General features: G+C 39.9%; 1 protein-coding gene across 3 annotated transcripts in view; it reads right to left on the reverse strand.

Moving 5' to 3' along the window:
• SLC12A6 (solute carrier family 12 member 6) overlaps positions 1-26,107 on the reverse strand; it is a 104,078-nt gene that overhangs the window by 5,953 nt on the left and 72,018 nt on the right. For all 3 annotated transcript variants that reach the window (XM_008017142.3, XM_008017141.3, XM_008017143.3), the window contains 20 exons: positions 24,411-24,542; positions 23,247-23,393; positions 21,817-21,871; positions 20,821-20,951; positions 19,930-20,171; positions 17,046-17,260; positions 15,519-15,677; positions 15,251-15,349; positions 14,921-14,978; positions 9,988-10,162; positions 9,581-9,699; positions 8,259-8,357; positions 5,976-6,095; positions 5,112-5,216; positions 4,525-4,693; positions 2,968-3,163; positions 2,221-2,390; positions 1,442-1,573; positions 735-842; positions 23-207 (listed from right to left, as the gene is read on the reverse strand). In XM_008017142.3, coding sequence (XP_008015333.1) covers positions 23-207; positions 735-842; positions 1,442-1,573; positions 2,221-2,390; positions 2,968-3,163; positions 4,525-4,693; positions 5,112-5,216; positions 5,976-6,095; positions 8,259-8,357; positions 9,581-9,699; positions 9,988-10,162; positions 14,921-14,978; positions 15,251-15,349; positions 15,519-15,677; positions 17,046-17,260; positions 19,930-20,171; positions 20,821-20,951; positions 21,817-21,871; positions 23,247-23,393; positions 24,411-24,542 — 2,816 coding nt within the window. The remainder of the gene's footprint in view (positions 1-22; positions 208-734; positions 843-1,441; positions 1,574-2,220; positions 2,391-2,967; positions 3,164-4,524; positions 4,694-5,111; positions 5,217-5,975; positions 6,096-8,258; positions 8,358-9,580; positions 9,700-9,987; positions 10,163-14,920; positions 14,979-15,250; positions 15,350-15,518; positions 15,678-17,045; positions 17,261-19,929; positions 20,172-20,820; positions 20,952-21,816; positions 21,872-23,246; positions 23,394-24,410; positions 24,543-26,107) is intronic.

Raw genomic sequence — 26,107 nt, forward strand, 5'->3', positions numbered from 1 at the left:
ACTTGGGAGTGGGAAAACTTACGGACGCATGTTAAGCAGGTCCTGGAATCCTTCCATTGACTTGGCTTTTTGTCCCCGGGATGCCATGTACTTGTCTTTTGTCCAAGTCATGTGCACCTTCTCCTGATAGGTTTCTGTCTCTTCATCCTCATCAGAGCCAATGCTGGTCAATCGTAGCATTGAGTTTCGGTCTTTCACCAACTGTGCCTGAGGAAGAAGGTCCACCACAAGTTATTGTACCAAATTTTCTCTCATGCTTCATCTTTGGTTATTTTGAAGTAATAATGGGTTATAGTGGAATAACTGACAGTGAGAAGGAAAGAATTTGTCATCTTGTGAAAACAATATAGTATCATCCCTTTATTTTTATTTTTATTTTTTGGGGGGTTTGAGACGGAGTATTGCTCTTTCACCCAGGCTGGAGTGCAGTGGCGCAATCTTGGCTCACTGCAACCTCCGCCTCCCGGGTTTAAGCAATTCTCTGCCTCAGCTTCCTGAATAGCTGGGATTACAGGCACACGCCACCATGCCCGGCTAATTTTTGTACTTTAGTAGAGACGGGGTTTCACCATCTTGGCCAGGCTGGTCGTGAACTCCTGACCTCTTGATCCACCCGCCTCAGCCTCCCAAAGTGCTGGGATTACAGGCGTGAGTCACCGTGCCCAGCCCAGTATCATCCCTTTCAGTGACAGACTTCAGAGAGCCCGGATTGGATTGATGCAGTAAGGTCTCACCTCTCTGTCCCGCTCTGTTTTGGAGAGCCGCATGTGCCGGAGCATCTGGGACCTCTGCTCCATCATTAAAGTGCGCTCGTAAGTATATGCTGATATATCACTGTCATGCTGCCACAGACATCACACAAAGGGGGCCAAAAGCACAAAGGAGAAAGAAGAATGAACCATACATTTTTATTTCCAGTCACTAAATTAAACCAGGGAAAGCGTGACAATATTAACCTACGTTTCACCCCTATTTTGTTTAGTCATTGAGCTACATAAATGTTTTTGTGATTGTAGATAAAATCCAGAGGCCCTGAGAGTCTTTTCCATAATCTAAGCAAGACATGTGTTGCCTTGAAACACAAAATACAAACTCTAGTCTCTTTTTAATACTGTTAAGTATTTTTTTTAAGCCATGTGTGATTTTAAGCTGACTTTATGAATTAAAATTTCATAAAACTACATTAAGCAGATGAGAATCTGGCAGAAATATAAGGGCTGTGTGATAAACAAGAAAGCAAAACCAAAAAGTAACATCAAACATGCATCACATACACATTCTACTTAGGGCAACAAATTAGGGTTTTTTTTGTTTTTGTTTTTGGCACTAGGGGATTAATCCATATTTAGAGCTGAAAAATTTCCCAAACCAGAAGATTCAAGGACGACAGGGAGAGGAATGGGGGAATGAACCTCTTGTATCTCAAACTCAGCTTTCTTACCATCTCCACCACTTCTACCTCCGCCTCAATGCGCAAGTGATACAGGAAGGTGGCTAGGTCCTTCTTCATTTGGATACTGTTGTCTTCTAATTGGGCTACTGTGAAGATCCGTATGCTGCACTTTCGCCACACCTGAGAGAGTGACATACACATGTGGAAAATTAGAAAGACATAAGACATTGTGGTCTAGAAGAATCTTGCTGTATGTAGTATGAGGCTATTTGTTCCTAGCTTCCTACCTGCCACGTTATTGTATTAGGGCAAAAGATTGACTAAACACCACATTTAATACACTTTTAAGGAGTCCTTAATTTCATAACAAGAAAACACTGGCAAAAGAAAAGATGGCTCACGATATGTTAAGAGGGTGCTTTATTCAGATAGTACATCAATGACAACATGCAGACTATATATTTACTATTTTAAATTTCATTTAGTTTTACCACAGAATGAGCGCATATATGTGTGCAATACACACACATACATATATCTTAAGTTTCCAGTATTTTTTTTTAAAAGATGTATTCACTTGTTGTTGTTTTCCCCAAGGGCTCATAGGGAACTTTATTAATTGGCTGAATTTCACTTGGAGATAAGTAGGTATCAAATACAATGACAATTATTTATCTTAAGGTTGAAAGTGGGATCATAGGAAAGCCTAGAATAACTTCCAACTCTTCTGATTCTAAACCCCAACACTATACAATCAGAGAAAGAATTTGTCTGGCGAACCAGGACAGAAGGGAGAAAGACTTGCAGAGAAAAGTTGTCCCAAATACCTTGTGCTGCTTCAGCAGGAATGGCAGTAGCATGAGCATCCCCCCATCATGCACAATCCACCACACATCAATGTTGCCCTCAGAAAACTGCTCCACATTGCTGGGAAAGAAGGAGATGTTTTTAGCCACCAACAGTGCGAGATGGGCAGCAGTTGTCACTCGAACTGTGCCTAGGGAGAAAAAAGAATAAGCAGAGAAGAATCCTTAGGCTTGCCTTGCTTCCTAGCATGTCAGGAAAGCAAGGAAATGCTCTCTTCACACTTCTTTGAGCAAAGGGTCCTATTTACTTAGATTCTATCTCATTACGTAACAAAAATCATTGTGAAAAATCTGAATAGCTAACAGAATTAGACTGAGAACCACAGTTTATGTTACAGGGTATATTCTGATTACTACATTTCTAAGGGGGGATATGTGAATTTGGGAGATGATGATGCTGAAGAACGATTCTTCCAATTTCTGTGAGAACATCAATATGGAAAATCACAAATGAAAACATGGCAGTTTTGGAGATAATTCCTAGCACAAGACTTGACAGAAATAAATAATTCATGAACATGATGTGAAGCTGAAGGGGACAGGTAGAATCTGGTATTACTACCAGACTACTAGTAGTTTTTCAGGTTGCCTTATAAGACTATGCTTCAGCAATGGCATAATCTCTATTTTAGGAGGCTGGGGGTGACAGAGATTTAACTATATCCCCTCGACTCAGGCCCTTAGGTTTGTATGAGAAATGGTTAGTACCAATAAAAGTCTTCCAAGCGCGGGCATCTTCACTTTGACGCCAGCCATTAGGCCAGCCCATCACCACTGTGTTGTGCTTCATGCCCCCAAGGCCACATGACTGGATAAGGTGGGAAATGCCCTCTCTCAGCTTGGCGGCCACCACCAGCTGGCAGAATCCTTTTACCTTCTCTGCCTCCATCAGGTGCTTTATGGTCTGAAAGAGACACAGGACCGCAACACTGAAGTGGTTCACTCTGGACCTTTTAACCCATTATTCCTTCTCCATATTATATCCCCTACCTTTTTCCAAAGCCTTCATAAATCTGTATCGTCTACAGAAAAGTCCAAAAAGTTAAAATTATCCCAGAGGAATTTCATGACCTTTTATCTTTTTCACTTTCTAAGTGCTTACTACATATTTTTGCCTCTGTAGCTGGTTGTCTACATGTAGTTTCTCTGCTTTTTCCTCTGTTCTGCTTTTGTTCCTTTGCACCATACCAAAAAACTGGGAACAGGGATCTCTACAAAGTGAATATTCAATATTCTTTCTCAGTTGGCCAGGGTGATTCACTAGTGTGAACAAGATCTCCTTCCTGCCTCAGCCCCAGTCATGCCCTGACTCATCTTACCAGAAACTCAAGATGATGATTCAGTTTCACTTTAGAATTTTCTCAGGTATGTTTTCTTTTTTACTTCTCCCATTCCCGTATGCTTTTTGACATTTCAATGGTGATTATTCATGACACTTGTATTTGCATTACTCTTCCTTTAGTCAAACCAATTTGGAGATATCATCTCATTTACTCTTACTCCACCCTCTCAGTGGGAAAAGGAAGGGAATAATGGTACGGAAAATGGAATGACTTTTGCAAAGGCACAGATTAAATCAGTGATGTGGCTGACAACTAGGCTCTCCTGATTTTCAATCCTGGGTACCTTTTATTAATTTTTACCATCATTCTGGAGTAATGTTTCTTCAGCATTTCTAGTGTTTAGGATTTCAAAGTATTCCAAAATGAAATCCAGTAAGACTTTTGAAATGCCATTGAACACACTGAACACAATGGCATTTCAAAAACAACAGGATTAGTTCTATCATATATAATAAATATTAGAGTGAAAACAACTTCCTTGTTAAAGTAGAACTTTAATGTTCAGTACAGCTAACCAGAAGTGGCAAAGGAATCTTGCTCATGATACCACATAGATTAAAGAGGAAGAAAATTTGGTCATTACTCCTTGTCACAAGATTGAGAGGAACCCTCTCCATAGTTCGAGGGATCAATTTATTTACATGACTTTTCTCAGTGCTTAATGTTTAGAGTATATTTGAAACTAATGTTTAGATTTAATCATCTTATAATTTAGTAATGCTTTAAATGGGAAGAAAGAATAAATAACTATTTTCTGGCTCATCTTATTATTTGGGAGAAAGTGTCTGTTCAAAGGTCAGCACTAAGTGAGAAACCTCCTAGATCACTCAGGAACAAGATTCAAGTAGAAGTTTGAGGTCTTACTACTTAACATCACAAAGCTGTAAGCTGAGTTCCAATACATCGAAAGTCTGACTCTTACCTGCTCAGCAGCTAAAGCTTCACCGTAGTTCTCTAGAAAGTTCCCCACGATGACAGAGCCCACAATAGTGAGACCTTTTCCTGCTTTGAGCTGTGAGGCAAAGGTGAGGAGGCGAGGATGCTTGACATGTAAGTCTTCATCTAGTTTCAGTAATACAAGCAACTGAGGCCTGTGAAGAGGTTGGTGGGGGTTGGAGGGGAGGAGAAAACATTTTGGGTTTGGGGAACACAATGACAGACTCCACCCTGTAATTCAGGAGATCTGTATGAAACAGGTAATTTGACAGAAGGAAGAAATCACAGGAAATGACAGGATGAGGGTATTAGTTTGAATGCTCCCAGTACTATCTCAAGTTGATCAGTCTTCAAGGAAGAATAATAAATTGTGAAGAATAATAAATTGTAGAAATCTTGCTCATAAGTGACATGAAGAAAAGGGAATAAAAAAATTAAGGATTTAGAATAGTTCAAAAGAGGTCCATTATACCATTTCCTTGAGCCACATGGTTTCCTTATCCTGTAATCAACAAAGCACATATTTTTGTGTGTTAACTATGTGCCAAATACCGCTAGTGTTGATTTCTTTACCTCCAGTTTTTAGTGTGTGGAGGTCCTTCCTCCAACCGAAGCAAAGCAAACCGGGCTGCACTGAGGGACAGCCCACGGATACCATCACCCCATTCTTTCTCCGCTCTGTGAGAAAAAAGAGTAGAGACAAATTTAAACTATAGTAAGTATACTTTTAAAAACTAAAGTTTTTTTCTGAATCTAAAAATCACACATGTGCAAGGTAGAAGATTAAAGCTCAGATTAATGATTTACATAATGTTCTTTACTAATATAATGAACCCGATGTAGGCAGATCAACAGCACCAACAGACTGCACTGCACAAACAGTTCAGAATAAACCTGAAGGGGTCACTCATTCAGTCCTTCTACCTAATTGTTCAAAACAATAATGTAAAAGAGCAATTTAGATTAGAAAATTATAACAGACCTGGAGTTTAAGTTACTTTAAAAATAATGCAGAGAAAGTAAAGTTCAATGGGATCTTCTGAATAAGAATGTTACTTCGTCCTCATTTTTGAAAGTTGTAAGTCTTAGTAGTTACAAAGTTGTTCAGAACTAATTTCTTTTTCATTTCAGAGACAATCCCTTGACTGAAGAGATAAGCAAAAATATTTATATTTGTGTTATACTTTGTTGAGTACTAATCATTATTATTTGGATATGTCCTTTGTTATTTTCCATTGATCCATTCATACTTTCTCAATGGATTTCCCTTGTGATGAAAAGCTTGCATCAGTAAGATGGTTAGAGAATTAGGGGTACAAAATATAGTTATGAAAATGAAGTTACCTGGGTCCTTAATATATTTTCACTGAACTGGCTCTAACCAAACTAGCTAGTCTTGCTACTTTTAGCAGTGATCAAGATTAAATCCACACTCACCCTTGGTACTCAATGTACTTGTAGATCATACCAGCTATTACCATGGCTACAATGGCATAATACCAGGAAGAAATGAACATCAGAGCCAGACAGATACTCATTCCCATGAAAGAAAGGGTCCTAGAAAATTAAAAACAAATACAAAAAAAGTAGCTTTTAAAGTAGCTGATAAAGAGCTTATGTTAGAGGTGCTTCTCAAACTATCTGTAGTGAGGGATTATTTTTTAAAAACTTTGAAACTATTATAAATATAACTTTTATAAAATGCAATGAAAATGAATTATTCGAAAAATCATCACATGCCTGGATGCTGTAGCAATGTCACACTGCCACAAAAGTTTCTAAATGCTTATTCTCAATTCTACAGTTGTCTTATCATGAAACAGTCAGTAGATGTGCACTAAATCTCAAACTGTCCTTTGCAACAGACCAACTGCTGTTATGTTTCCAACTGCTGGAAAATCATGTAAATAACAGAACACTATCAGTCACCTGCAGTTATGAGGACAATTCAGGATGGGACACGTAGCCAGAAATGTTAATAACTCTAGGATCTTTTGAAAATTTTCATATAAATATTTCTAAAAAGTTTATAAACATTTATTAGCATAACTGCAGAACTCACTGAGAAAAATTATTTTTGGGCTAGGCGTGGTGGCTCACAGCTGTAATCCCAGCACTTTGGGAGGCCGAGGCAGGCGGATCAGGAGGTCAGGAGATCGAGACCATCCTGGTTAACACGGTGAAACTCTGTCTCTACTAAAAATACAAAAACTTAGCCGGGCATGGTGGTGGGCGCCTGTAGTCCCAGCTACTCGGGAGGCTGAGGCAAGAGAATGGCGTGAGCCCAGGAGGCGGAGCTTGAAGTGAGCTGAGATCGCGCCACTGCACTCCAGCCTGGGCAACAGAGCGAAACTGTCTCAAAAAAAAAAAAAAAAGAAATATTATTTTTGGACTGTACATAAGAGAAACCTGGCAGACGGTAATGAATTAATTGCTTGTTTTGACCACAGGAATTAGGTAGACAACCATATTTACTTAAGTTTTTCTGTGTACAGAATGAACTTCTTAGCTCTGTGATGAATTTTTAAGAATGAATAGGAGTGTTAATCTGGAGAAAACTAGGATGTAATGAAAATATAGGGTAAAGAGAAAGAGAAAAATAGAGGCAAGATAGCAACAAACAAAGTTTATACAGAACCTTTTTTTTTTTTTTTTTTTGAGACCGAGTTTCCCTCTTGTTGCTCAGGCTGCAGTGCAATGGTGCAATCTCGGCTCACTGCAACCTCTGCCTCCCGAGTCCAAATGATTCTCCTACCTCAGCCTCTCGAGTAACTGGGATTACAGGCATACGCCACCACGCCCGGCTACCTTTGTATTTTTAATAGAGATGGGGTTTCTCCATGTTGGTCAGGCTGGTCTCAACCTCCTGACCTCAGGTGGTCCGCCCGCCTTGGCCTCCCAAAGTGCTGGGATTACAGGCATGAGGCAATGCGCCTATCCTCATGAAGAACTTTTAACTAACGTTAAAGCTAGAAAGAGGATCAGAGGCATTAAAACTTAGTTGAAGATTTTAATTTTTGCCCAATAAAGGTTACATCACTGTCCACCATTGGTAAGTGAAGACAGAATGAACAAGGAGAAAGTTAGCAAAGAAGAATGTAGCAGTGGGTACATACGGGACATAATTAATGAGCTCTTAGCTATGAGAGGACAGATATGGGATGGTAGCCAAAAATCTTTCATGACAACCCCTTCAGGACTGGGGAGACTTAACTACAACAGCAGCAGCAGCAACAGTTCATTGAGAGCTGAGCTTTACTGTGTACCAGGCACTACGACAAGCACTTTAGATTTATTAGTCCCATTTTACAAATGAATAAAATTAAATTTTACATGGTTATGTGCTTTGCTGAAGGTTACAAAGCTAGGAAACAGTAGAGCTGAGATTGGAACTTAGAACCTCTGACTCCGTAGCCCTAAGAGACAAACAGGAAAATAAATATGCAAGAGAAGGTTGTTTTAATCTGAAAATTACAGAAGGCTGGAAATATCTATTTTGTGCTTTTGCTCTACTCTTATTGGGTGTTATAAGTTATTATAAAGTGATATAGGAAAATAGGATAGGAGGGTGAGGATTCAGATAAGAATTGAAAGTTGAAACAGTATGAAACGGCTGACCAAGAAAAAAATTTTACTGAGAACCCAGACTCTCCTAGTTTTCTACTTCAAAGATGGGTTCCCTCCAAACGTGAGTAAAAAGAATAAAAGCAGCAGACTTACCAATGGTAGTAGCGGAATCGGGGTCTCCAGTTGGGTGTTCGAAGTAATGTTTGCAAGGCACATGCCAAGTTTACAAAGAGGTAACACATGAGAAAAAACCTGAAGAATGAAAAGAATAAGTGTGATTCTTATTGTAAGATGATTCTTTGAAGGTTAAGGAACTGGAGACCTTTGCTGTATTGAAGTCTGTTTCTAGACAACTAACCCCTGATTAAGTAGGAAACAGAGAAACTTCAACCTCTCCCCACAAAGCTGCTCATCCTTCTCTGTTCTCTCAGTCAATGACATTACCACTCTTTACCCAGTTGTTCTTAGGATAATCCAGGTTTCCTCTTCCTTACCCTTGTTCCAAATTCACTTACCAAGTCCTATGGATTCCATTTAAAAATCTCTAAGCTGCTTCTCTTGCTTTTCATCTCTACTACTAATCACCTTAGTTTAGGCTCTCATTTCTTCTTTCCAATTAGCATTCCCTAATTAGCATTAGAGGAGCAAGTCTAGCCTCCTTCTAATCCATGTTTTATACCAGACTGATCATCCTAAAGCATTATCATTTTGTTCTCAAAGACTACCCACTACTTCCAGGTAAAAGTTCCAGACCCTTTGTGATCCTGATCTACCTACTTCTCTGTTCTGCTATTCCCTCAGCATGCACCCTCCACTCTAGCCAAGCCAGACTACTTCCAGTTCTCTGGATGTGCTACCTTATGTCATTCTTCAATTCCTTTATATGCATTCTCTGCCTGAAATGTTCTTCACCCCTTCTTTTCTTAGCAAATAACCAGTTATTCTTCAAGATACAAGTATCACTTCCTCCAGAAAATCTTTCTCGAGTTTCCGTCTGTTTAGATGCCCTGCCCTGGTGTTCCTATGGCACTCAGTGTTCACCCTTACCATGGCACTCGTCACGCTATATGGGAATCATTGGTTTCCTTATCCATTATCAGTTCCATAAGATTGTGTCTTATCCATCTTTGTATTCCCAGAATACCATATTACATAGTGCCAGGTAAGTAGTAAGTCATCAATAAATCACAGGTGAATAAATAAAAAAACTAACAGTGGTGGTAAAAGCTACAACCAATTGATAATGAATTAGAAATGAAGCCAAAGAACTTCTGAATTTAAATAGGTAGGGAAAAACCTAATAACTTACAAAAGTTAGCCTTACTTGAAAGTTCTCAGGAATGATTTTTATTTAAGTGAAGTTACATCTGTATTTAGCCCACTCTGTTATCACTACTGTTACATGACTGAGGGAAATAAACATGCATTATTTATCATGTAAGCAAGAATAACTGAAGAAAATCACTGGCTCTTACATGGAAAGAATTGGGGCCACAAGATCCAGGGAGGCAATAAGTATTCCGAGCTCTGCAATGGCAGCAGTTAGAAGTAAAGCCCAGGTAGGCTCCCCATTGGCTTTGCTGTGGCCAAAAACCTGTACACAGAAAGGAAATACCAGGCATAGGAGTATTGAGTCATTGCTCTCTGATTTCTCTAGCCTACAGTTTCAGACATCTGCAAGATCAATAGTGTTACAACTGTGATATCTTTTAAACACCTTTATAGCACTCACATGTAAACTCATGCTTGGGATTTAGAGGGTCTTGTACTAAAAACCCATGTCTCCACATTTATGGTCTAGTAATTTCTAAGCCCATGAAGACCACACTGTTTCTCATTAAAGCTGGGAAAAAAAGAAGAGGGCATAAAAAAGGTCACTCACCCTCAGAAATGGTATGATGTTATCCTTGGCAATAGCTTGTAGCAGCCTCGGTGCACCTGTGAGGCTCTGAAGTCCAGCCCCACACGTTGAAAAGAAGGAGCCAATAACAATCACCCATGGGGATGGCCAAGATAAGGTACCCACCACCAAATTACCTTTCACAGCATCACCGAACCTGGGAAAGAAATAGGAGTAGGGAAATTTAATCTGGAAATAACTTTAGACTGAAAGACGAGCGAGACATTCACCCATTCTTTTTTTCTTTTTTTTTTTTTTTTTTTGGAGACAGAGTCTCACTCTGTCACCCAGGCTAGAGTGCAGTGGTGTGATCTTGGCTCACTCCAAATTCCACCCACCCAAGTTCAAGCGATTCTCCTGCCTTGGCTTCCCAAGCATCTGGGATTACAGGTGTGCACCAACACACCTGGCTGATTTTTGTATTTTTAGTAGAGACGAGGTTTCACCATGTGGCCCAGGCTGGTCTTGAACTCTTGGCCTCAAGTGATTCACCTGCCTCAGCCTCCCAAAGTGCTGGGATTACAGGCATGAGCCACTGAGTCTGGCCCACCCAATTTTTTTTTTTCTTTTTATAAATTTTAGAGAATCAAAAGTAAGACAAATAATATTACAAAATATAAAGATAGCCAGATTTGATGAAAAGGCACTATTGACCTATATTAGGAAAAAAATACATATGGGGTAAGCTTCAGTTTTAACTTTCCCCTTCAGGGTATCAAAATACCTGCTTTTTAGAAAAATTAAGCCGGGCACGGTGGCTCAAGCCTGTAATCCCAGCACTTTGGGAGGCCGAGATGGGCGGATCACGAGGTCAGAAGATCGAGACCATCCTGGCTAACACGGTGAAACCCCGTCTCTACTAAAACTACAAAAAAACTAGTCGGGCGAGGTGGCGGGCGCCTGTAGTCCCAGCTACTCGGGAGGCTGAGGCAGGAGAATGGCATGAACCTGGGAGGCGGAGCTTGCAGTGAGCTGAGATCCGGCCACTGCACTCCAGCCTGGGCGACAGAGCGAGACTCCGTCTCAAAAAAAAAAAAAAAACAGAAAAGAAAAATTGAGATCTCACTGCACCTATAATTCTGTATTCGTGAAACATAAGCATTTTTCTATGTCATAAAAAGCTATGAATAAACATTTTTAGTGATCTGAATAATACTGCATCACAATTTGTTATCCATTCTTCAGTGTTGATTTTCTATCGTATAAAATGTTATAATTAACATCTTTATGCACGTATCTATGTTCACAGTTCAGGTTTTTTTCCTTATGGCAGGTTTTTTGTTGTTTTTGTTTTTGTTTTTGTCTTGAGACAGGTCTCACTCTGTTGCCAAGGCTGGAGTACAGTGACACTATCTCAGCTCACTGCAGCCTTGACCTCTCTGGCTCAGGTGATGCTCCTGCCTCATCCTCCCAAGTGGCTGGGACCACAGGTGTGCGCTACAGTGTCTGGCTCATCTTTTACAAAATGTTTTGTAGACAGGATCTCGCCTTGTTGCCCAGGCTTGTCATGCACTCCTGGGCTTGTGTGATCTTCCCCTCGTGGCCTCCCAGTGTGCTGGAATTACAGGCATGAGCCATTGGGCCCAGCTAAGTTATGGCAGATTCTTACGAGGGAATAACTAACCAAAGGGATCAATATCTTAAAACATTTCAAAATCACTGCTAAATTGCTGTCCAGAAGGTTGTACTAAATTTTACTCCCACTGGAAATACAAGAAGATTCAAGTCTTACAGCACAGGCACAGTCCACACCAGTCTTGTGGTTAAAAAAATATTACGGTCACTGCTAATTTGATGGGTGAAACATGGCAATAGTTTAATTACTTGCTTTTAACAATTTTTATTAAGTATCGCACACAAAAAGTAATGTGCAAGGCTGGGCGTGGCGGCTCATAGCTGTAATCCTAGCACTTTGGGAGGCCGAGGCAGGTGGATCACGAGGTCAGCAGATCAAGACCATTCTGGCTAACACGGTGAAACCCCGTCTCTACTAAAAATACAAAAAAATAGCCAGGCATGGTGGCGGGCACCTGTAGTCCCAGCTACTCGGGAGGCTGAGGCAGGAGAATGGCATGAACCTGGGAGGCGGAGGTTGCAGTGAGCTGAGATCGCGCCACTGCACTCCAGCCTGGGTGACAGAGCTAGACTCTGTCTAGGGGGAAAAAAATGTGCAAAAAACAACAAATCATATCTGAAGATTTCTATAAAGCAAACACCCCATGCTGTAGTGTTGACTTACTACCAGGCAGGTCAAGAAACAGAACATTGCCAGTACCCAAAATTCTCTCTTATGCCCATTCCCCTCATTAGCCCTTTCTTCCTCTCCACTATGCTTTTTTTTTTTTTTTTTGAGACAAGGTCTTGCTTTGTCACCCAGGCTGGACTGTAGTGCTGTGATCATGACTGACTGTAGCCTCAACCTCCTGGGTTCAAGTGATCTTTCTGCCTCAGCCTCCCCAGTAGCTAGCACTACAGGCATACGCCACCATGCCCAGCTAATTTTTTACTTTCTGTAGTGACAAGGTCTTGCTATGTTGCCTAGGCTGGTCTGGAACTCCTGACTCAAACAATCTTCTAGCCTCAGCCTCTCAAAGTGCTGGGATTACAGGCATGAGCCACCATACCCAGCCCTCTGACTTTGAATACTATGTAGTTTTACCGTTTTAAAACTTTATATAAATGATACACAGTACATACTTTTGTGTTTGGTTTCTTAGCATTGCTTGTGAATTTTTTTGGGGTGTTGTATATTGCTATGACATACTTTGCTGTATGGCTTCCTATTACATGAATATATGATTTAATCATTCTACTAGCGATGGACATTTGGATTATTTCCAGGTTTTGGCTATTAAGAATACTTACAAAGGGAAAATGAAGCAGGCAAAAAAATAAAATAAAATAAAATAAAAAAGAATAACACTACTGTGAAAATTCTCGTGAATTATTCTCGATGCACATGTGCAAGCACTTCTGTTAGATACACCTAGAAGTGGAAATGCTGAGTCATAGGTAAGCACATGTTCAACTTTAGGAAATAACCAATAATTTTCCAAAATGATACTCTAATTTACACTCTCAATAATAATTTTTATATTATGGTGTAACTTACCAAAGCTCCATGAATTTCCTACTACAATGGTATAGTCATATACTATACTCTATACATACATATATACACCCCCCCATACACACATATATACCATGTTACATACATATATATACTGTGCTCTTTATTTTGTCAACAATATTTATATTGCATCTATTAGGCTTCGCGTCCTCAAAGGGCTCAACGTGTAGGGGACAGTGATATGAAAACAAGTAGCTGCAATATAGCATCATAAATGCCATAAAATAGTATATTCTATAATGTATAGAATGAGAATATATTGTGGCTGAACACAAGAAGGAGTGTTGACATCTGTTTGGGTGAGTATGGGAAAGCTTTACAGGAGAGAAGACCATTAGCCTAGTCTCTAAGAGGATGAATATGAGTTGGCCAGGTGGGAGTAACCTATTCTAAGCAAAGGAAACAACACAGACAAATGTGTTTGTAAGTGGAGACATAATAAGACATATTAAACTCTAAGTTAGGGAGATTATGAGGGAATAGCAGGAGATAAGCGTAAAAAGAGGCAGAGAGGGCCAGATCACAGTGATGGATTTTAACAGGCTTTGGCAGGCTCTGAAGCAGGGAGGTTTGTAGGTTCAAATTTTGTGTTTTAGAAAAGCCACTCTGGTGGCAGTGTGGAAGGATTAGAGGCTAGAACTAAAAGGGAGATTATTACAATAACATAGGCAAAAATCCTGAAGGCCTGTGCAAAGTGACTGATGTGGATAAAGACCAGGGGATACATCTGTATAGTGTGGAAATTTTAAAAAAATAATAGGGGAAAGGGCTAGGTGTGGTGGCTCATGCCTATAAGCCTAGCACTATGGGAGGCTAAGGTGGGAGGACTGCTTGAGGCCAGGAGCTTCAGACCATCCTGGACAACATAGTAAGGCCCCATCTTTACAAAAAACAAAAAACAAAAAAAAACCCTAGCTGGTGTGGTGGTATGCACCTGTGGTCCCAGTTAGTTGGGAAGCTGAGGTGGGAGGATTACTTGAGCCCAGGAGGTTGAGGCAGGGAGCCATCATTGCACCACTGCACTGCAGCCTGGGCAACAGAGCAAGACCTTATCTCTACATAAATAAGTAGAAAAGAAAAGAAGAGAAGAGAAAAGAACAGAATATGAAGAAAGTAAGTTTCAGGCTTTTATTTAGAATGCCAAACACAATTAGATACTTATCTCTCATAAAGGAGATGCTACAGACACTTGAAATTTTTTTTACTTGCCCTTCTTGACTTTTGGTCTCGTTTCTGAACAGTTCTTGATGGACAGGGAAGTCCTCACTATTCAGACACATTCACTGCTTTTTTGAAGGACTGTATTTAACTGTCTCACATATTCACTAGAAAATACTGGCCCCTTTGGGAACTACATTCATATATTTTTTTTTTTTTAGCCATGGTTGATAATTCAGGTTGGGTTATTTTTTTGAGAAAGGGTCTCACTTTGTCACCCAGGCTGGAGTACAATGGCATCATCATGGCTCACTACAGCTTTGACTTCCAGGCTTAAGTGATCCTCCCACCTCGGCCCCCCAAGTAGCTGGGACTGTAGGCACACACCACCACACCTGGCTAATTTTCATGCTTTTTGTAGAGACAGGGTTTTGCCATGTTGCACAGGCTGGTCTTGAACTCCTGAGCTCAAGCAATCCACCCGCTTTGGCCTCCCAAAGTGCTGGGATTACAGGCATAAGCCACGGTGCCTGGCTGTGTTGAGTCTGTAACTGTCTTGGAGCTATGTGGAATGATCAGAAGTCATGGCAGACAGACGTAATTGTTACAAATAAATTAATTACTCACTTGTCTCTGAGAACAACCCCTTCAATACATGCACCAAAAAGGACAACATTGCTTAAATCTACCATATTGAGAGTCAAGGAAACTGCTGTTTACCTTCTAATATGAGACAGAAAGTAGACACTCAGGATATTTATTCTATCAGTAAAATGAGTTGCTAAATACGCCTATAAATTCTTTTTTGAATTTCCTATATGAGGTAGGCAGATTATCTGGCAAGAAGTGAAGTGACAGAAAGCAGGTACCTTTGTTACTCGGATAAAAATACTGATCATCCAGTTCTACTGGATGCTCCTAAGACTGAGACTTAGACTGGATCCATAAAAAGGATACAGACAAAGGAGGTGGTCAGGATGGCAAGGATAGTACCAATGGGAATAGACTTCTGAGCATCTTTCAGATCTCCAGATCTGTTTGATCCAGCCATGATACCTTTAGAGATAAGGGGGGAAAAACCAAGTTAACTTCTTGGACACTTTGATGTTGATACTGACAGCAAACAGTAGAAGCAAATCTGGGAACCCTGAGAATTCTGCCTCCTGCGAAAAATCACTCCCTGGGTCTGACAGCTTCTAAAACAGACAACAGCCTGCATGCTTACCTGTAACAGAGGGAAAGAAGATTCCCACCAGAAGCGTGAAGGAGGTGGTGATGTCAACAAGAACATATTCATGGTTTAAGCTGCCTAAGACATCAGAAGATTTGGCTGAAGGCTTTTCAATGATCTCTCCCTTGGGTAGGTAATTACCCCAAAGGTTCTCTGCAGTGGGAAAAATGGGAATTTAAGCAGCAGCAGTATGAAAAACAGATAATTAGGTAATTTTCTACCCAAACATTCAAAATCAGGCTCCTCATTTATACAGTTTCTAAAGGTGTGTTTGCTTCCACATGAGCACATGTACACACACACAATGCACAATAAAAAACACATAAAAACATAGTGTTCTTTTTTTTTTTGAGACAGAGTCTTGCTGGAGAGCAGTGGCACAATCTCGGCTCACTGCAAGCTCCGCCTCCCAGGTTCACACCATTCTCCTGCCTCCTGAGTAGCTGGGACTACAGGCGCCTGCCACCATGCCCCGCTAATTTTTTGTATTTTTAGTAGAGACGGGGTTTCATGACATTTGCCAGGATGGTCTCTATCTCCTGACTTCGTGATCCGCCCACGTCAGCCTCCCAAAGTGCTGGGATTACAGGTGTCGGCCACTGTGCCCAGCCTCTTTTGAGACAGTCTTGCTCTGTTGCCCAGGCTGGAGTGCAGTGGCACAATCTCGGCTCACTGCAACCTCCATCTCCCCGGTTCAAGTGATTCTCCTGCCTCAGCCTCCAGAGTAGCAGTAGCTGGGAATACAGGCGCACGCCACCACGCCCAGCTAATTTTTGTATTTTTGGTGGAGACGGGGTTTCACCATGTTGGCCAGGATGGTCTTGATCTCTTTACCTCGCGATCCACCCGCCTTGGCCTCCCAAAGTGCTGGGATTACAGGCGTGAGCCACCGCGCCCGGTCAAATATAGTGTTCTTTCTTATCTAATTTAAATATAATTTGACAAAATGATTTGGTACATACAAATACAGTTTAACTTTACTAATGCAAATTAGTAAAAGTTAAACAGACTAAAACTAAATGCCCTACAAATCCCATTATTATTAGTCATCAACGCTGTTTCTAACACCTTAATGTAAACTTACTTATGTGCAAAGAAATTTATAGACCAAACATTTATAATAGAAGCCACTTAAGGAATGTTTCAGGAATTTAACTAAGTTAGGAAGATACATGTGGATGTGGACATTAAAACAGTTCTATTCTGTCAGTGCAGGAAGAACACTGGCAATTTTACAAGAATGCACAGAATAATTTATCCTAAGATTAGAAAGTGATTTGCTCAACTCTGCTCTGAAATGGAGGTGAATTTTAGCAGACATCGCTCTGTAAAGGAGTCCTGAATAAGGACAGCTTTACTAATGGAAAAGCAGAAATATGCTGAATTAAGAGCTGTGTGGTATGCTTAAGGAAATTAGCACCATGGCAGTGAATCTTTATGGACAGCAGAAGAATCTAAGATGACAAGGCCTATTTTCCCCAGAAAATAGGAAAAAACTTGTCCAATAACTCCCTAACTTACCTGTAATGATACCACTAGCCAATCCAGGAATGCCCTGGATTGAAGTGACATTATTGTGAACAAAGTATTCATCACAGGTGACATTGAAAAACTGACTCGAGTTACAGAAGAATCCCCATAACTTGGATGGGACTGTCATGTTGTTAATTTCCTTGGTTTTAGAGCAAACGTCAATGTGTCTTGATGAAAGGGTGCGGTTACCCAGCATGCAGACCCTAAGTGAAAAGAAATAGGGAGAAAGATCAAGTAAGGAAAAAAAACACATTAAAAAAGAAAAAAAGGAAACAGGTTAGTAAAGGAAACAAGAACCCCATCTTTAAGAGCTTCTACTCTCATGGGTGGGAAGGGAACTAACGTTTATTTATTTATAATTTATTTTAGCACTGTGAATGGTGACTTACATTTTCTGCCAATTTAATCCTTACAGCAACCTCACAATGTATTAGAATTTCTATGTTGTGGATGGAGGCACTGAAGTTTAGGAAGTTAGGGAGTTAACTGAAGGTTAGGGAAATACAGTTATCTGTCCAAGGTCATAGGTGGTAGGTGGCAGTGAAGGAACTCAAATTGAAGAACTGTCTGAAGACATTATGCTGACTCATCTTCCAAAATTTTTGGCTAAAATTGTTAGGTCTAAAAGAATACTGAAGTTCTTTTGTTGTTCTTACAAAGAAAAAACCACTCCTCTTTTTTTGGCCTAGAAAAGCCTTACATTCTTAACAAACCCCTTGAAAATGTTATGCTAAAGGTCAAATCTTCTGGCTACTGTTGCAAGGAAAACAGCTTGGCCAGAATTAAAGGCAGATCCCTCTATGGCCTAAGAGAAAACTGTTTTTGAACTTAAGCCTAGATCCAGCGGGAGTGAGGGTAAGGATAACACAAATATTAACCTGCTGGTTTTATTTTTTTCTTTAACCCAGAGACACAAATATAAACAAAGGAATAATACATCCATAGTTAAAATACCTCTTAGGTCCAACAAAGGGACTTTTAAAATCTGCAAAATGATTGAATACATTATTATGAACCATGTACCTATTACTCAGCTTCAACAACTCTCAACATTTCCCAGTCTTGTTTCATGTATTCTAGATTTTTTGTCTTGTTTTGCTGGAATATCTCAAAGAAAATACCATGCATTATGACCATGTACTAATCAAAAAAGAGGAGAAGCCCCAAAGGTGAACCTGAGACAAAATGGAATTTCCCAAATTGAGATATAACCAGAATGTCACCTTTAGAAATTGTATGACCCTAGAAAGGACCTTCAGCTATATTACAGTCCCTAGATAAGCAGATTAAAAGTTTAAGATGGAATCTTCTTCTGACATCATGTAGCATGGCACAGAAGAAATACTGAATGGGGAGTCAGGAAATCACAGTTCATCTTCTTGCTCTGCCATTAATTAACTTTGAGGTAAGTCATTAAACCTATTGGAACTGTCTTTTTGTCTTGAAAAATCTTTTTTTCTGTAATCTGGTTAAATCAACATAGAACCAATGAGTTTGATCCTCAGATAATCCAGATGACTCTTCAAGATAATTCTGTAACAAGACTACAAATAACACTCAGTGCCAGCTAGTCCCTATGCCACTAGTCAAAGGGAAAAGGGAGCCTGTGAGTCACAGATCTGCACAAATCCATTACTACTTCAAAAAACATACTTTAAAGTACTTGCACTAGGGAGTTGAAGGAGGAGGTGAATGATGAGAGAGTACTTAATGGGTACAAAGTACATTATTTGGGTAATGGATAAAAGCCCTGACCTAGGCTGGGCGCAGTGGCTCACGCCTGTAATCCCAGCACTTTGGGAGGCTGAGGTGGGCGGATCACTTGAGGTCAGGAGTTCAGGACCAGCCTGGCCAACATGGTGAAACCTCACCTCTACCGAAAATTCAAAAATTAGCTGGACACGGTGGTGTGTGCTTGTAGTCCTAGCTACTCAGGAGGCTGAGACTGGAGAATCACTTGAACCCAGGAGGCAGAGGTTGTGTGAGCCAAGATCGCACCACTGCACTCCAGCCTGGGTGACAGAGCGAGACTCTGTCTCACAAAAAAAAAAAAAAAAAAGAACTGGGTGTGGTGGCACATGCCTGTAATTCTAGCTAATTGGGAAGCTGAGGCAGGAGAATTGCTTGAACCCAGGAGGCTGAGGTTGCAATGAGCCAAGATTATGCCACTGCACTCCAGCCTGGGCAACAAAGTGAGATTCCAACTCTTAATAAAAGCCCTGAATTCACCAATGCACAACATGTGCATGTAACAAAATTACACTTGTCCCCGTAAGTTTATACAAATTTAAAAAAATAAAATCAAGGTTGAAAAAAGTAGCTGTATTACTTATAGTATGTAATGTTACATATATAGAGAGATACATGCAAATTGTACAGTATTTCCCTTTATGACTAGTCCATTACAATATTGACAGAAAAAAAATTTTAATTAATTAAACATTTTAGGTAAGATTTTAGGTTTCTTTTGACTCCCCTGATTTTTCATTAGTGAAAGAAATCCAACATTTAAATACCTTATAAAGGCTGCTGGCAATAACTACACTGTCTGCAAAGCCCTTTATGAATAGTTCAAAATATGTATAATAAAAAAAGATTATGTACAATTCTCAGGGAGAAAAAAATCTAATATCTGAACATAAATGATGGTTACAATTACTAGTTCTGTGTTTGGGACATAAGAAAGAGGATGAACAGGACATAATTTGCTGGGAGGCTTCCTGCCTAGATGGGGAAGGAAGTCTAAATGGACTTATCCAAGAGGGAAAATCTCAGAGAGACGCCATGAAATTCTGACTTAAAATTATCACACCACCAGATATTTTCAATTACTACCCAACAAAGATGGCTAGGCAGAGAGACAGACACGTACGGGAAGTGTGGAGGGGCAAAAGAAGACTTGATGGCTCCAGCATAGATGGCCAAGATGGACACAATGACACAGGCCAGGAAAAGTGAGGCAAACTTGTTCACATAGCGTACGCCGATAAATACCACTAATACCATAAGGACCAAGAAAGCTGTGCCATAGACACGCATGTTATTTAGCATGGCTGCTGATTCCTTGAGTGCATCATCACTGCGAAAGATGGCAGCCCGGGGGACGATATAGACCTGTTAGGTAAAATAAAGGAGAAAATTATGTTATTTAGAAAGAATTAAGTAAAAAGGCTGTATTCGTTTGCATTTACTTTCACAAAAGAAAGCAAAGCTGAGAGACAAAATGACTGGGGAGTTAGCCTAGTTTCTAATAGGATTTGAAATGCCTGCAGAAATGGGATGTCAAGGATTTTTTTTTTTTTTCCTCTATATGCTGTTCTGCATAACTACATTTCCAAACGGAGACAAAGGAATTATTGCGTTTATTCATAGGGTTATAAAAAGTAATTATGATTATCTTTAACCCTCATTCTACTATCACTACTTTAAATAAACAATATGTCTCACTGAATAGAGAAATGAGAAGCATTTTATTTCATAGGGATGAAGATATTAAAAAAGATAAACTTTATTTTACTTTTTCCCCACTGGACTTGAACCTCCTGGATGAGGTGGCAGAGTGGTGGCAATCAGGCAGAAATCAGGAACGCAGGCAAAGGGAATTGCAACCTTTCCACCTCATATTCACGTAAGAGGCCAACTGAGGTTGGCAGTCAATCACCTGATTTATTCCCACAGCTGATCTCAGAAGGTTTCATAGCAAATAATAAACCAAAATCAATATTTCTTCTATAGTATAGACCACAGTGAAGTCATTACTTACCAGAAAGATTTCAATGGCACCAAGGATATACATGGCTGCTGCAAATGTGGTACCAAGATAAAAGCAGAGGCCAACAGCCCCACCGAACTCTGGGCCCAGCGCCCGGGAAATCATAAAGTATGAGCCCCCAGCTAAAAGACAAAACAGAAGGTGAATAGGAGAAAGAGTGTGTATTAGTAAGAGGAATATGAATAAAATAGAAATAAGAAAAAAATATACACATGAAGGTTAAATGTTTCAGGCTTCCGCAAACCCTGAATGTGATAAAAAGATTTGCTAGTGGGAAGTAAAAGGTGAAAGTGTTACTGTGGGATATACTGCACATCTAACGTAAGGAGCCATATGATACAATACAGTTTGCCAGCATTACTTTATTTACTACGACATGAGACAGCCCAATAAAATATATTCTGGCTGGGTGTGGAGGTTCACGTCTCCAATGGTAGCACTTTGGGAGGATGAGGCGAGAGGACTGCTTGAGGCCAGGAGTTTGAGACTAAACTGGGGTAACATAGTGAGATGTCACCTCTACAAAAAAATTACACAGAAAAAAATAGCCAGGCATAGTGGTATACACTAGTTCCAGCTACTCAGGAGGCTGAAGTGGGAAAGTAGCTTGAGCCCAGGAGTTGGAGGCTGTGTGAGTTATGATCAAGTCACTGCACTCCAGCCTTGGTGACATAGTGAGACTTTGTCTATAAAATATATATATACACACACACACATACACACACACATATATATATATTTTCTTTCTAACTAATAAAAGCTAAAAGCTAAGAATTAATGTATTCTAGTTTAAAAAATTAAGAGATTTTAAAGACAGCATCTTAAAGTCAAGTAGTATTATGTCTATGTCCTATAGATCATTACTCTGTTGTAGCACAGAACAGACTGAATAGTATTCTGTTCTTCAGAAGTTTGCACCTCTAGCTTTATAGCATAAACATACAGTCAACACTGAAAAATCCTGAAATACAACCTTGACCTACTAACCTGGCACCACTCCATTAGTGGCAATGGCACTCATGGAGATAGCAGTCAACATTGTCTGCAGAGAAAGGGAAAGGAGACAACTGTTACTGTGTAAAGATGACATTTCTATACTACTTCTCCCTTTGTGTTCCAAGAGCACTTGGCAAACATTTAATTCTACCTACTTTTATGGACAGTCATACCTAATGGTATGGAAATAAGATGATATGGTCTAATTCATTGCACTAGTCATACCACTAATATCTGGAGGATTCTGTCAAAATGCTCCCATATTAGTAGGTCAGGTGCTATTAAGAACTGCTAATCTCACTCTGGATTTCCTAGTTACACAGAAAATAGAGCATAGTATACTCAAAAGGAAGAACTAGAGAAATAACTCAGAAAACAGGTTAGAACCTGACTAAAGACTAAATACAATATCAAGAACAATGTTCAGTAAGAAAGGGAATCACTGAAGGCTTCTGGGCACACAGGAAGCGCATTTTAAAAATATTACCTGGTAGCAGAGTATAGAATGAATGGCAGATAGGAGGAGCTGGAGGCAGAGTGACTGGTTAGCAGGCTACCATAGTAGTTCAGTGAGAGGTAAAAACTATAGTGGTGTTAGTGTGAATAAAAAGGGCTGAGTGTAAAAGATTTCAGAGAATAGATTAGCGTTGGTAGCTGATGAGATGTGAAAAGCAATTAAGAAGCCAAACAGAGCCTTGAGGTTTTAAGCCTGAGAAACTAAAAAAAGGTGGTACCATTAATTTTAAGTTAATAAAAATATGAACTGTGCCTGCTTAACCTGTTTTGCTCATCAGCTGTATGCTCATCAGCTGGGGATAATATACAGGTAGGGTATAAAGGTCCCAGTGATAATAGAGGAGAGTAGAAACCTATAAAATTCATAGGTGTGGCTGGGATACATAATTAGAAGTTTAACTTAAAGGAAGATAAAAATGTTCTCAGTAGAGAGAAGACCTGGAAAGAACATCTGAATTTCTAAGGAAGGGATAAGGGAAGAAACTTCAAAACCAAATAAAAAAAAACCAAATACCCCTCATATCCGCCATAACCTGTCTTGTTTCTCAATATATACTGGAGTAGCACATCACGTTTTCTAACACATTTTCTGTCACAGCTTTGGTGCTATCAAGCTCAAACAGTTTGGATTCTGAATTCTTTGAAGACAGGAATTTTATCTTCCATTTCCAGTTGAAGTCTTGCTTCCTAATTTCTAGTACATAATATAATAGATAGCAAGCAGTGACGAATAGGCACTGAATAACTGAAAATCCTTTAGATTTTAATATCAGAATAATTTCTTCTGTTGAGATCATGAGTCCTTCCCTAAGTATTCTTTGTTTTATTCCCAAAGAGGTCGTGTGCATCTACTCTTGAGAACTTGCAACATTCAGGTGATCTCCAGGAGCCAGTGTAGTACTTACACAGCAGCAGCAGATAAGGACAATTGCAAAAGCCTGAAGAACTCCAGCTGTGCCCACCACCCATGTAAGGCGTAAAAAAAGGATCACTCCAAAAATATTTTGTAGACACGGGAGGTAGACGCCCATGAAGGTACCCATTTGGGGGGTCTAGAAAGAAAGACATTGACAAAAAATAAAACAGTTATCTTAAGGAGAGGTTTTTATTCTTTTATATAACTTGTTCCCTAACTACCATATTAATCTCCAAGCAGAGATTGTAAGTTTAATCAGTATCTTCAAAAGGACACATATAAAATCTCCATCTTTCAAGTGTTTATCACCATACTTTTATTATTCCTAAAGCTATACATTTTAACTTTACAAAGGTTCCCGCATGTTTTTATTGTACATAGGCATCTGGCCATGAATAAACTTTTACGCACACCCACAATTTAAAATTTTGTTTTTCAAAGCTGTTGGCTTTTTCATTTAAAAACAATAAGGACTTGATGGAATGTCTTCAGAATTTGGCATAAATTCTTCACAGTAGTTGGTAAATAAAATAGATGGTAAAATGAAGATCTGAGGGCCGTTTTACCCCTTTTTCAAAGAGCTGAACAACCAGAATGGTAAACTGAATGTCTTATATTTTCATTTTGAGACAAACTGATGTTTGGTCTTTAAAAAACCCAACAACTTCACAACAGACAGATGGCATCAGCAGATGGGTATGGACACTCTTCTCTTGAAAAGCTATTCCCTCTTCCTGAATGCTCTTTTCCCACATAGCTCACTCCCTCACATCAGCTAGATCTCTCCTCAAATATCACCTTGTCAGAAAGGCTTTCCCTGTCCAACCTATGTAAGTAGCAACGCCCTCCACTCTGGCTCCCATGCCAATTTCAGTCTCTTTACTCTGCTTAATTTTTTGCTAGGGCATTTATCAACACTTAATATGTTATGTATTTTGGCAGTTAAAACAGCTTGAGGACGGTATCCTCACATTAGAATTTAGACTACATCGTATGTTTTGTTTGTGCTATGACCCTGGTGCCCAGAACAGTTCCAGGCACCTATCAAGCATTTAATAAATAGCTGCTGAACACAGAATGGTGCCTTAGGTATTTCCTTCTTTCTTATACACAGGGCGCTTTTTATGTATTCTTTGTTATTCTGAGGCCTCACCTTGGTGGGCTTCTTTTTCCCTTCAGTGATGTTTTCTGCCTCTTCATGTTCCTTTGCTCCTTGAGTCAGATTAGTGTAATTGGCCATGCGGCTGAGGAGAGAGGACACCTTCGGTCTGGTGTCCATTTCTTCCTATAAAGCCAGTGACACGGAAGAAATGAGCGACAAACAACATTGAACATAAGCATCAAAATAATCTTGCTACCAGAAAACTTCAAATCAAATGAAAAAATATTTCACAGGTAGGCCAGGTGCAGTGGCTCACGCCTGTAATCCCAGCACTTTGGGAGGTCAAGGTGGCTGGATCACCTGAGGCTGGGAGTTCGAGACCAGCCTGGCCAAGATGGTGAAACCCCATCACTACTAAAAATGCAAAAATCAGCTGGGTGTGGTGGCACGTGCCTGTAATCCCAGCTACACGGGAGGCTGAGGCAGGAGAATCGGCTTGAACCCAGGAGGCAGAGGTTGCAGTGAGCCGAGATCGTGCAACTGCACTCCAGCCTGGGCAACAGAGTGAGACTCCAGCTCAAAAAAAAAAAAAAAGAAAGAAACGTACATTGAAAGGCATGGTGGCTCACACCTTCTATCCTAATGCTTTGGGAGGGCAAGGCAGAAGGATCTCTTGAGCCCAGGCATTCAAGACCAGCCTGGCCAACAAAGTGAGACCCTGTCTCTGAAAAAAATTTAAAAATCAGTCAGGTGTGGTGACATGTGCCTGCAGTCCCAGCTACTAGGGAGGCTGAGGTAGGAGGCTCCCTTGAGCCCAAGAGGTCAAGCTGTGATCACCAGTGTCACCAGGCACTCCAGCCTGGGTGACAGAGCAAGACCCTGTCTCAAAAACAAACTAAAAAAAAAGGTACATTGAGAGAAGTGGCACTTGCATCATTGTCGAAAGCCAGAAAAAGGTAGTGCTGAAATAAACCAGGCTCCTTTCAACAACCTAGCCACAGCTTATGGAGCCTGGCCACAGAGTCCATGTTGTCTTATTCAGATAAGATATACAGGTCCTCTTCATTATGTTAAGTGAAATAAGCCAGGCACAGAAAGATAAATAGCACATGATCTCACTTACATGTGGGATCTAAAAAGCAGAACTCCTAGTAATAGAATGGTGGTTACCAGATGCTTGGGGTGTACATAGGGGCAGGGGGAAAGGTTGTCACAGGATACAAAGTTTCAGTTAGGCAGGAGAAATAAATTTTTGAGATCTATTGCACATAGCATAGCGACTATAGTTAACATATTGTATATTTCAAAATTGCTAAGAAAGTAAAATTCAAATATTTTCATCACAAAAATAAGTATACAAGGTGATAGATATGCTAATTAACTTGATTTAATCATTCCACAATGTATACAAATATCGAAATATCACATTGTAATCCATAAATATATACAATTATTATTTGACAATTATAAAAGAGACATACAGGTCCTGCAATCTGGAAGCCTGCTTCCCACAGTGATTTTTGTTTAGTTAGTTCTAAGGCAAATAATAGTCTTTCCAGACAAAGGGTGGAGAAATACACTGATTTATACTTAGAAGAAAGATTATTCTAATAAAAACAATTAAATCACAATTGAATTAGATTGCAAGGTAATCGATATGTCCAAGAAGTCAAACTCCTCTTCCTTATTACATAACAATTTGATTTAATAGTTACTCACTATAATTAGATTACACAGACAAAATTTAC

Source organism: Chlorocebus sabaeus, chromosome 26 (genome assembly GCF_047675955.1).
Source record: "Chlorocebus sabaeus isolate Y175 chromosome 26, mChlSab1.0.hap1, whole genome shotgun sequence".
NCBI lineage: Eukaryota > Metazoa > Chordata > Mammalia > Primates > Cercopithecidae > Chlorocebus > Chlorocebus sabaeus.